Consider the following 13,156-nt stretch of genomic DNA (forward strand, 5'->3'; position numbering starts at 1 on the left):
TTGTGATGCACAGTAATCCAATATCTTACTGCAAATTTTCAGCCTTGAGACGGGACAAACCAAGGATAGGGTTATAAAATATTTCAACAAAGTACAAGACATCATATCCCTCCAAAAATGGAAGGTTCCTATATGACCAGTGTGTGTATTGAAGAGAATATAGCTGCTCAACAGTCATCAGTTTGAAAGCATTTTTGAAGAGAAACTGGGACACCACAAGTATCCTTTTAAGGGCTCTTTAATGTATAAAGATACAATATGTATATGACTCCACATTGAGTTAACCCTGTATTGACTAACCTGGATTGCTTGACCTCACATTATGATCTGCATTAAACTACTTACTGATTGAGTAGCTAGGATTTAGAACAGTGTCTGAGAGCAGTAAAGATAGATAGCACATTTATCCAAGGAATCTTAATTTGTCTGTGGCGTCAAGTTTAAGTATGCTTTGACATTGGTGTTTTTTTAAGAGATCTGTGGAAATGCTGATCCACATGGTCAGTTCCACACAGACATACTGAAAACATGACCGTATCAGATTAAGATACATACTCATCTGGCAAATTGATACTACTTTCAAACAGATTAACATAAAATCCGAGTCATGAATCGCAGATTCTGGTTCGAGTTTATAATTAAACTCCATTGCTGATATTTATAAAACTAGATTATTCACAACGAAATGATTGCTTCACACAGAGTAAAAGCTAATGAGCCATCTCTGTAGCTTGACGCAGATAAATTTGTGCATGAAACTATCACTACCAAATTACCGGGCAGCCACTGAGACCACAGAACTGGATTTTACAGCTGTTCCAATGACTGTCACATTTTCCTGAACCAGTTCATCAGTGAGAAAGTGGGTCCCTGTCCACAACAATAGTGTTTTCATTGGAGTCTGCTTAATTCTGCACTAACATCTTCACAGCTGCAAACATTTTTAGTTTAGTTACCTTTTGCCCCACAATGATATCCACTGTTTAGACATTTCTGCTAACATATACCACCCAAGTTGCAGATTTTACAAATTACTGTGTTCTGTGATTGCAAAGCGCCCAAACTGAACTGACAGCAAAGCATACTCCTGTCAGCAGATTGGTTTGACAAATAAGGGTAGTTAACAGTAAAGGGTCTAAAAGAAAGCAGAACCTGGTTTCTTTCTCTGTGCTGCTCTTCTCCCTCATCAGAATCATATAAATTGGTATTTGTGGAGGTACTATGCACAAAGGGTGAATGTATTGCTCTTAGTACATGTCTCATGAAGTCCGAGCCATTGCTTGCTCAAGACTATGCCAGACACAACCCAAAAAGAGGAACCCCATACACCACGTTTTTTCGCTTGTGCTTCCTAAGGGACAGATATTAGGAGGCAGCCTATAAAGACTTGTTCAAAACCTAATAAACTTTGAGATTAACTATCACTGTGTACGAAACATCTTCAGAGTATTACACACTTAACACTCTCAGGAATACATTGGTAAATTACTAATAGACTTGTACATTACAGTTACAATCCACTCCTATTCTGGAACCACACCATCAGTTTTGGTCAAGAGAAATTATTCGCTCCGAGAACCGGTTTCCTACACATTGGGAAGGATCCGAGACTGTCTTCTGAATGCTGATGCTCATTTTTCCTGTCTTCAGTACCAGGCTTGGTGTTGGTTCATTTCACTCAACCATGAATCACAGTCACTGGGAATTAACAGGGCAAGACAGAAGCTGATGGAATTAGAAGATTGGGAGAGTTACCAAAACAGCAAAACAAGCTCCAGTGAGGGCTTCAGCAGCAGGCAACTAAAATACAACCTAAGACAGTTTAAAAAAAATAAAAAATAAAAAAAGTTCAAAGGTTGCCGGAGGAAGGGGTTGAAAAGAAAAATACCAGGAACATTCTATAGACAGATAGATTGTAGGCACGTTGAGGAGGAAGCAGTAAATCTAAGGCAAATATTGTCACAGCCAACAGAATGCCACTCTTTACGTTGTAAAATATAAATGAGTGAACAAGTACTTAGGGGTCCATCTCCATGGCTGTTGAAGACTGGGGTTGCAAATTATCAAGGCTGCCTAGTTTTCATTCCATCTCAAGCCTCTTCCTTCCCCCACCCTACACGTTCAGTCTCGGTCTAACTCTCACCGGTAAGTGTTCTTTTTCATGGGCGGTTGCTCCTTTTCTCACTTGACTACCTTTTTCTTAACTTTCTTTCTTTTCTGCCTTTCTCTCGTTCTACATTTCCAGAGGCTGTTGCTTGGAGTAATGCAAAAGATGGGAAACAAATCATACCTAAAGCTCCGCGGTAATATTAAATGACTCATTTGCTTCTACTCGATATATGCTTTGAGAAGGCGAAGCTTCCCTTACATTTTAAAAGGTAAACTAATAATCACTCGGAAAGTAAGAAGAAATTAAAGTCAGACAGATGGATTACATCAAGAGAGTAAAGGAGTGTCAGGAAACCTTTGCACCATCTGACCAGAAGCGCTAATGTGACATTAAAGATGCTGCCATCAACATGAGGGATCGTTCTAGACAACAGATCAAAGTTCAAATACAGATAAAGTGCTTCACAACTATTTGTTTAGTCAGGCATGCATTTATACAGTTGTGGTGGATCCCAGCAGCACGTGACACTACAGGCAGAAGGAGCGTCTAACACAATGTAAGCGACAAGCCACGAGGAAGGCTTGGTGACTAAGTTAGCTGGAGGTGGGGTAAGCTGCATTCATCATAGTTTTACAAAAGGCTGGGCGTCAATTTTTCGTTTCAGACTTTTCTGAGACAGCTACCCACGAAACCACCAGCTGCTATGAATTCAGAATACAGTTTTAGGCAGTCAAAGCCTCACACCCAGGGGGCAGTATCTCTGCCCTTGCATCAAATGAACGCCCCATACGCCCAGCTGCCTTAGCGATTTAATTGCAATTGACAAGGACAGAAAGTAACAACTAAAAGCAAAACAAAGTATGGTGTTTCTTCAGCAACTGAAGTGATCTTCTTTGTAACAATTACCTGTAGCTGCTTTGTGGAGCTCAGTTCTTCCACAATTTTCCTATCACAAGGGGCATATTGATATTCCGGGGGGGGGGGGGGGGGGGGGGGGGGGCATTGTTAAAAACATTCTAGACTCCCCAGGTTCTTCCAGCACAGGTCAGCATCCCAAAAAGACATATAGACAATGTTTAAGAGGGGGCTGGTTTGAGATGTTCAACAGGAAAGCAGAGAGCACCGAGTACTCACCCAATGTCATCCCTGTAGACCCGGGAAATGAGGACCTCCCCCTTGTGGTTGTAAATGAACAGCCCTCCAATCATGGTGAACCTTTAGTGTTCTCTTCCCATAGTTGTTAAATGAGATCTGTTAAACAGAAATGAAAACAATGTTATCACAGGGAAAAACAAAGTGTATCAAATGAAACCTGCATTCACAAAAGCAAACCATAAACAAATAATTACCTTTAAAATTAGGAGCGCAACTAGAAGCCTACTATCAGAAAATAGGGCCAACTGTTGGTGAAAAGGGGTCTTTGGGCAGGATAAATATCCAGTTTGTGTGGAAAATACTGCCCTTGCTGCCAGATATGTACCTGGTGGAGGCCGGTATGAACACAAGCACAAAACTGGAGATGCCGAATTAGGGACCCAATAACGGTACTTGAGGTGCATGCATCAATATGCAATACAGTCGATACAATTCATAACATTTGCTCCAGAGGCAATAGGATGGCCTGCCAATACATATGGTAACATCTGCTGAAAATAGGGTCTGCCTCGTTCTTTACCTTCTAGTGAGGCAGGACAGCACCCCTTTTCCCACAGCATGACCACACCATCTAATACATTTTTGAAGTTTACTAACAACTAGGGGTGCCATATTCTTCAGTGAATTACAAAACCTTCGCATCAACACCAACAGCACAGACATGAGCAAGTGACAAACGACATTATTTTTAAGTGCCTAAAATGTTTAAAACAAGAATAAGAGTGCATCAACTAGCATGTTGTGTGTACACATCTGCACAACAACCTTGGCCGGGACACATCAAAATAATCACCCAGATAGCTTGCATCTTAAAAAAAAAATACATTTGCAAATACGCTCCCCAAGTTCCTTGTGGCGAGAGACGCGACTCGTTATATGGAGGACGAGCTAGAACACTAACGACTCGTCAGCACGTTATGCTGGAAGTTCTCCAAAAGCTTGAAATAATGGAGGAGGGAAGGAGACTAGGCGAGAAGAAACGGAAGAGGAAGTTGTAGCTGCAGTGAGGAGCAGTCTGCGTACACCCTCCCAGCCCACAAATCCAACAGGAAATAGATATGGGAGGAAGGAAACCACAAGGGATGCTGGTGGGTTTCCTGACTGCTCAGATTTCTTTTTTGCATATAATGCAGGGAGATGTGTAGTGTCCCTGAAAAATACACAAGGTGCCTTTCATTATTAAGCTACTGTGGACCTAAAATCAGAAGCCGAGGGTTTCTTACAGTTATCCAGAGTCTGCCCACAAGAACCTAATTTGAGACCCTAACATGTTCTTCCTACTAATAGTAGCCATGCTCTTCCAAAGAACCCCCTTGAAGGCGGTATCTTACATTGACATGCACGCATTTGCTGCACATCTCAAGCACAAACATTGTAGAGCGGTTTCATCAAAGCACACAGGCAACTGTGTGGGCAGAACAAAACGTGTTTGGAATAAACGACTCCGTTTATGTGAACCTTGACTTTGAGCCCTCTGGATTTCAGTGGTGCCAGCAAAAGCAGACAGCCTATCTACCAAATCCTACCCCTTAATCTCACTTTTCAGTTTAGAAGAGAAAGAAATTACTCTTGCAATTAAAGAGGTAATGTCTAATATTTTTAATACCTAGATTAAAGCAAAGTAAACCCTAAAATATCAAAATGCTGATAAAGCCTGAAAAGGGAGCGGATGCAAAGGTAGCCAGGAGATTCAAGGCATGGTGCAACAAGAGTACATTAAGTAGCACAATATACAATTTAATAAGGCTGAAAAATCCTATTAATTTTAAGAGTAAAAGCGGTGTGCTTTTTAAGTTCCTGCTCCAAGTCACTGACATACTAATTTGAAGAGGCAACATTCCTCCAACATAACTGTTATTGGACACATTACACTTATCTACCTATGTACAATTAAACGTATCAAAATGAAGATAGTTTGGGCTCCCCCATGACTAACTTATGCCACAATATTGTGAAATGCACTAGTCAAGTCCACAAATGCACTATAGTGACATCAAGCAACGGTGTATTGCTTGCCATCAGCACCACCGCTGCAATGTGCATTATGGACATAACTTACAGAATTTAGATTGTGAGGAGTAATAAAGGTTGACAACTCCGTCCATTGATGTAATTATTAGAAGCACTGTGAGAAAATTATAGAGGGTGGGACCATCTCAAATGTTATGTTATATAAATCACTCTTTTTGGGAATCGGATTTAAATAAGAATCCCACCAGCCAGCTCCCCGTTAGATCAACCACTTCAAGAACCACTAAAATGAAGAGGCCCCCTGTTGTGGTCATCATTTAAGCATCGTTAGATAATCCACGCGGACCCAAAGCTTTTAATGGTTTTAACTGACATTTAAAATCTACAATTGGAGTATATTCAATCCTATGATTTACCATATTGAGTTCTAATCCTAGTCTGAAAAGAGAAATAGCAATGCCACGAGGCAACCCAGTATGATTTATCCATTCAAATGACTGGGTTTGGCTCACAACCAATAAATACAGGTTTCCAAAGTAACTGATCACTTTGTATGGACTCTTCAATGATTTAGCCTGAACATCATTCTCCCTCTATAGGGCTTTAAAGCTTCATTACCCGTGTATACCCTGGATTTGTATTTTCAATCGAGACACCAAGTATTTTAGTTTAAGGAAGGTGGAGAGTAGAGGATTTTCCAATTACAGTGTTTGTCATTCTTTTCCACAATCTCACATCATGATCAAGGCACTGGTTATCAGCCCACCGCTTTTCTTTTAGGCAGTTGCCTCTGCAACTGAACTGATAAAGTCACATAGTATTGTTTTTCTGTCCAAACATTCTGAAAACTTTGAGTAATTTGTTTTCTAAGTGCATAATTTTTAAACCTCAAATTAAAAGCTGACACTACAACTAAAATGTTTTCAACACGGACAATGGTCATAAAAAAAGTGCAGAAGATGGTACCCTGTCCAAAATAGCTCTCAAAATAAAAGTAAATGGGTTAAAAAGCTACTGTAAACAAATGGGTAATCCATTAACAAACACTGTCTAGCAAACATTCAAAAGCTCTTTGCAAGGAGGTTGGCAGGAAAACATACCTCTAGCCACAAAAAATACAATGGTGCTCCTAACCAGCACCAGAAACATCACTTACTCCTGGCTATCCACCAAGGGGCAGATTTATGTTGGTAATGCGCCACGTTTGCGGCACTCAACTGCGGCGTAAACGTGGCGCATCCCTACGACCAATTTACAACGTGACGCATCTAGGCAGATGTGTCACGTTGTAAAGCCCTGCGCCACATGTGGGCGTTCCGGCGCAGGGTGGGCGTTCCGGGGCAGGTGAGCTTTGCAAAAGTGGCTTAGTGAAATCTATAAGATTTCACTCAGTCACTTACAGGCCAATGCTGCGTCAAAACCCTGTGCCTGCTTGAAGCAGGCGTAAGGCTTGAGGCAGCATTGGACAGATGGGGCACCCGAGCCTTGCTGGAGCTGCGTCGCACTTGCGACGCAACACCAGCAATGCGCCACCTTTACGGCACAGATGCGTCACGCATCTGTGCCGTTTTTGCACCATGGGTGGCGGAGCTGCGGCGCAAAATAACTGGCGCATCCCTGTGGATGCGCCAGTTATCATAAATCTGCCCCCTAGAATCTTGTAAGGTATTCAATAGTGGTCCGACACTATACAGAGCCAATCTCAAAACTAATTTAGCCAGGCCTCCATGTCAGCTCTAGAAGTCCTATTGTTCAAACTAGACAGCAACCGAGAAAGTTCTCTGTGGCAATGCAGAGGGGCAGTAGACTAGGTTTAGGTTTTACTCTGGAGGGAAAATAGAAATCACATACATTTTTCACTTCTTGACCCATTATCCTCTTCTCCTACATTGTTGTGCAGGTTACCTCATTGCCCAGATAATTAATCAAATAATGATCAAGGGGTCCAAGTTCTTACACCCATCTAGTTAGCTTCAGTATCGACCCTAAGAACAGAGTTTGCCAAATTCAGAGGCTGCGTGCTCCGCAAATCCAAAAGGAGCATTCTTTTTTGCTGACAAGATATGTTGGGCCTCTGTGCCAGAGCTTACAATTGAAAACGTCTGACTGATAAAGGTGTTCAATGAATTGGCTTTGCTTTGAAGTCTGCATCTGCTCCCACGGTCTTGAGATGGTTACAGCAAACTAAAGGGGTGGCAGGCAAGTTCCATACAGGATGAGGAATTCTAAACTAGGAATGAGATGGAAACTCTTCACCCAGCAGGCACACAGTGGAGGGGTAGAGAGGGGGTTAGGGTTGGGCTGTAAAGGAAGGAGGGGTGAAGAGGGGGCTAGGGTTGGGCTACTAAAGGAAGAATGTATGTCCATGCTCTGATGTGAAATGGGCATGAGCAGAAGCAGTTCTGAACAAAAACACAAACACCAGGAGCACAAATGGACACCACCATTCAAACCTGCCACTCCTCTCTACCACCAGGTCCTGGTCTACACATCTCACAACTATGACTTCTACCTCACTTCTTGGGGACATTGAATGCTGTGCTTACCCGCATTTCTTCCTGGTGCTGACCTTGCTGCCCTGCCCGAACTCCAGCTGCCGCTTTCTCTACACCTGCGGCCGAGCGGAGGACTCAGTTTCCCAACATCCTTTACGGCGCAGCTCAACCTAGTCATCCCTGCGCCCGGAGGCGCTTTAAAGATCGCGAAGCTCCCGCGTCGCTGGAGCGCGCGCGGGACTCGCCGGGCTAAGCCCGGGCAAAGGGCGGGCCCTCAGAGGCCAGAGGAAGCCAGGCCGGGCCTGGCCCTTTACACCTACATCCCGGAACACCAGTCTTCCAGCAATAGAAGGTATTTTGAATTCTGGCATTAACTCTTATAGACGTTCTGCTACAGTGCCCTTGACTGCTTCTGTGTACATAGTGTCAGTTTATTACACAAGCTACTACCGGAACTCTTTAAATCATGTCGCCAAGGGGTCCCAAAGGAACAAAGGTAAGGAAACCCCCAGTGGGAGGATCATTGAGGGGCACAATTGACCATCACATCACAAAGGCTGCCTCAGCGCTGGAATTAGAGATTGCCAACGCTGAGCGCCGCTTGTCCACAGAACTTCAGAACAGACGCTCCTCGCTAGGGCTAATTCAACAAGCCACAACTCCCAATTCGGTCAACGGAAATGAGATCCATAAATAGTAATTTTAACACCAGCAATATCACCGTTCCCTCTCTATCCCTTGATGCCACAACAAGATCAGACCCCAGCAGCTCCCAGAGCAACAGGGATTCTAGCACAGATCTCGTGCTAGAAATAATCCCTGAAGAATCCCTGATACTTCTCCCTTTAATGTCGAACCCAAAGAGTAACCCTCAACCCCTACCACCAACTATAAGGCCCACAGGAAAGAGAAAGAGGGGAGGAAACAGTCATAAGGGGAGGCAAGCTAAACTAGCTAATATTTCCCGACACTCCCCTACTATTCGAACTATTTATAGTACAGGAACCGGGATCATAGCTCCACGCCATGCAACGAATCCCCCGCCCTAAATCAAGAACTACTGAGTAACATTGAGGTGCTAGTAAAATCTTTAATACTGCCCCTTGTCGAAAGAATCAAAAGATTGTCTACTCAGCTGGGGTCAATAGAGGAAGTTGCTATCACAAACACAACTTTATTAAAGGGTTTAGCTGTAGATAATAGCAAATTTGCATCGATTGTAAAACCAGCGACGCAAAATGCAAATAAAGGGAAACAATCATTAAAATTGATACCCCGACTACCAGAAAAAACACCGGCCCTTATAAACATAAGTTCCAATCAAAAAACATCTAAAACATTTGAGGTGCAAGGGTCTGTTACACATCATAGCAACAGATTGGATGCACAAGGAAAAAGTGATAAGAAGAAAATGAAATCCAGGAATTCCAATGGCTCCAATGTACGGATTGACTTGCCCCCAGAAGCAGCTCCCTACGTAGCTATATTGACAAGGGTCCCAGAACTGAAACCAGGGAAAATGGAAGGGTTCTCTGACCTTAAAAATAAAGTAATATATTGGTTAGAGAACAGGCCCTTACCACCTGATATTAATGGGGAAATTTTAAATGTTAGAAGGATTGGATGGGTTGGACAGAGGCCCAAAGACACGCAGGGTGAAACGATAATTATTAATTTTAGGGACCACAGGGTCATCTCGTTCCTCAACGACTGGTACCACGAGAGTGGAGCGGAGGGGATTAGGATACACGACCTGAGCTATTTTTATCCAAGGTCACTTCTACCCCAGCAGCGAAGGCTACTTAATCTAAATCGTACTACCCTGGGGGTCCATTCTTTAACATCCAGACCTCAAACAGATTCGCAGCTTTCACTGGCCTAGATGGGGTAGATTGACTTACTACACCACTGCTTGGGGTCTTATGTGTATTAAACAAAACAGACCAACTAAGTATTCCCAAGAGCCTGCTATCAAACATTCCAACCTTAAGAAGACCCAGAATCTTTGAAGATAGAGTAGGTCAATCAGGGGAGGGAGAGACTAAACAGACTCAAACAATAAGTACACCTAAGGTAGTACCTTCCCTAATGAAACCCCAAATTCTACCTGAAGCCGATAGTAGGAATCTAACATTAGACTTCATCTTCTGGAACGTAGCGGGACTCCAGAATAAACTTATGAATATTAACTGGAGTACAGAAGCCACGGCACATAACATTATTGCTCTACAGGAAACTTGGCTTTGCACCCCAGCTCACCTGCTGGGTTACAAAAAAACGTTTCTAAAGCAATTCAATCACCATCTGGAAGAGCTAAGGGGGGTCTGATAACGTTTATCTCCAATACCCTCCCCGTCGACAAAATCGAAGTTATAAAGCTAGGCACTAATTACCAGGCTCTAACGATAGCTCACAAAACTCCCATCTCTCTCATCATAAACTTCTACAATAATTTGAATGCGTCAGAACATATTGTTTTAAACGAGATCTCCCACTTAATCCAGGACTTATCCCAGAAACACATTAAAAAAATGGTAACAGTAATATGGGGAGGGGATTTAAATCTGACCCTGTGTAAGGAAAGCGGGTCCAAAAAATGTGGTATTGAGGACGAGGGAGGGAACAACTTGACACTTCTCACACACGACTGGCGGAGACCTCATGAACAAAGTAACGGCAGCCTCAAATCTGGGCTTTGCAAATGAAATAATCAATCCACCTGTAACCTTTTCCAGAACTTTTAATGGCAGAGGTACGAATAGCATAATTGATTTTATACTTACCTCAAAAACTATCACACCGAGATCAGGCAAGTTTAAAACAATAATAAAAGCAGTTAGCGACCACTTCCCAAACCAACTTTCAATGAGTATTTCCTCTACAAAGGCAGAATATATATATTGGAATAGTCTAGATCAGCAAGCTCTTCAAATGGATAAGCAAAATGTTTTTTCCTTGAAATGGGGCAACCTCTATTAATGACCAACGTACTAAAGAAATCCCTCCCTATGGTCCTCGCCTGCTTAGATCTGTCTACTACCCCAGACGCGGTATTATCCAACTATAAGACCATCACTAAAACCATTAGAGATGAACTCACACGTAAAAAGAAATTAAAAGGCCCCTTAAGGGAGGGATGGTTTAGCACAGACTGTACAAAAGCCTACACAAAACTAAAAGCAGCCTTAACAAGGGAAACAAGGGACAAGAATGAAATAGTGAAATTAAGGAAAAGCTATAAATTAGCCCTAAAAAACCGCAAAACACAGATTAAGGACAACCTATGGAAACAGCTACATGAGAGCTGTCTTGTGAATGATAACATCACTTTTTGAATGATAGTTAAATCCCCCTTCCTCTGTGAGGGCAATGACTTTCCGAACATAGAAGTAGCGATAGATGCCCGCGAGTGGGTCAAACACTTCTATAATATTTTTAGGAAGGATGTTGAGAGCCTAACGAGCCCAAAAGAGTCCTTAAAACCAGTTAGTTACCCACTTCAGCTAAAAATTACACTTAAAGAAGTCATCAGCGCCGTAAAAATGTCAAAATCTGGCAAAGCACCAGGCCCGGACGGGGTTCCGGCAGACCTTTTTAAATATAACTTGGACCTGTGGCCTCCCATTTTAACAAAGGTAATAGAGGCAGCAATCAACGTAGGACTAGTCGGGTCATGGTCCACGTCCATCTTGGTTCCAATTTTTAAAAAGGGCGACCGTCAAAGCCCGGCATGCTATCGGCCCATATCACCTTTGGATTCCCTTGGTAAATCCATTGGACAAATCCTTTTAGACCGCCTTCATGCCTGGGCCTCTGACAATAGGCTAGTATCTGACCTACAATATGTGTTTCGAGAAGGCCTGGGTACGGTCGACCAGGCTCTGAACCTAGCACTATTAATAGGAAAGTACGTGTAAGCGAAGGGAGGGTGGGGGCTATGCACATGGTCTATGTACACCTAACTGCAGCCTTCGACTGCGTTAGTCACTCAAAGTTGTGGGCACTAATTTTAGACATGGGGGCAGATCCTCATCTGGTGAATTTCCTAAGAGAGCTTTACTCAGATGATTCGGGTAGGGTAAGATATGGGGTTCAGGATGAGCTGACCAGGCCATTTAGCATTGGGAGGGGGGTCAGACAGGGGTGCGTCCTGGCCCCCTTCCTATTTACATTGTACACTAACGGGTTAGAGATGGTCAAAGAGAGCCAAGACCTACCATCAATACGGCGTCGTCCTATACCAGCTCTTTTATATGCTGACGACGCCGTTATCCTGGCCAGAACCCAAGTACAGCTACAATGCTCGTTGAACTATTGTAAATTCATGGATTCCCTTAATCTTAAAATTAATTAAAAAAAAAACATTTACAATGCATATTGGTTCAGGGACAAAGACATCAAAAAGTAAAGCTATATATGTCAACAACTCTAGCCTAGACACTACAACTTCTTACCCCTATTTAGGGATCCAAGATAAACTGGGTAAAGGCAATTCAAGCCAGTAAGCTATCTTTTTTAAGGACCACGAAAGCACTGGTGGCTTTTGCACAAAAGCTAGGCAAAAGTTCACCAGGAAAGATGCTGAAAATCTCAATCAAAATGCACCAGTGTCGCAAGCTATGGTTCAAGGCTATGGGGGGTTTCAAACACCGAAGCATTACAGAAGGTAGAGAATTCATTCATCAGATACCTCCTGTCAGTTCCCCAAAGCACAACGACATATGGCTGCCACGTAGAATTAGGACTGGACCATATTGAAGACACCATCAAGATCCAGCCCATAATGCTGTGGCTGCAAATCTGGACCACTGAACAGTGAGAGTTAACCCATTCCCTAATAGGGGAATGCATGCTACTTGATAACAGCCAAAAAAATCAGATGGTTAGCTTACATAAAGTCTTTTTTTAACGACCTAGACCTGAAGAGATTTTTTACCTACCCAGCTACTATCTCTGAAATACCCAGAAAAGAGTTAAAAAGGATCTTTCTTCTCCATCTGGGCGATCTTCGACTGGCGCAAGAAATAAGAAAGAGGTCAGTCCAACACCTGCTGACCATTCAAACTACCTTCTCGATCCAGCCATTTCTGAAGTACAAGCCAACTCAATTCGAGAAATTTTTGCTTACTCGATTCAGATTTATCATATTCCACAGGTTGGTTGCGTTCCCTAAGCAGAATGATTGGTCAAGGACTCTGCCACCATGTCCATGTGATGACAATTCGCCACAATCTACAATCCACGTCTTTCTGTTTTGTAAATTCTATGAGGCTCCACGTAGACGATGGATTCTCCCACTGAGACAACTAGGACTTCGATCGGTCGTCCAGCATTTCTAGCTCTTCAGATGCTAGAGAATGAACTATATGCTAAATCCATTGCATGCTTTTTAAAATTCTGTGTAAATCATCGCCCAAATCTTAAT

At 42.8% G+C, this 13,156-nt stretch overlaps 1 protein-coding gene across 1 annotated transcript in view; it reads right to left on the bottom strand.

Annotated features, from left to right (window-relative positions):
• Window positions 1-13,156, bottom strand: part of AP2M1 (adaptor related protein complex 2 subunit mu 1) — a 164,070-nt gene that overhangs the window by 119,462 nt on the left and 31,452 nt on the right. The window contains exon 2 of the mRNA XM_086944460.1: window positions 3,245-3,361. Coding sequence (XP_086800586.1) covers window positions 3,245-3,318 — 74 coding nt within the window. The 5' untranslated portion in view covers window positions 3,319-3,361. The remainder of the gene's footprint in view (window positions 1-3,244; window positions 3,362-13,156) is intronic.

The sequence above is a fragment of the Lissotriton vulgaris genome, chromosome 11, assembly GCF_964263255.1.
Source record: "Lissotriton vulgaris chromosome 11, aLisVul1.2, whole genome shotgun sequence".
Lineage (NCBI taxonomy): Eukaryota > Metazoa > Chordata > Amphibia > Caudata > Salamandridae > Lissotriton > Lissotriton vulgaris.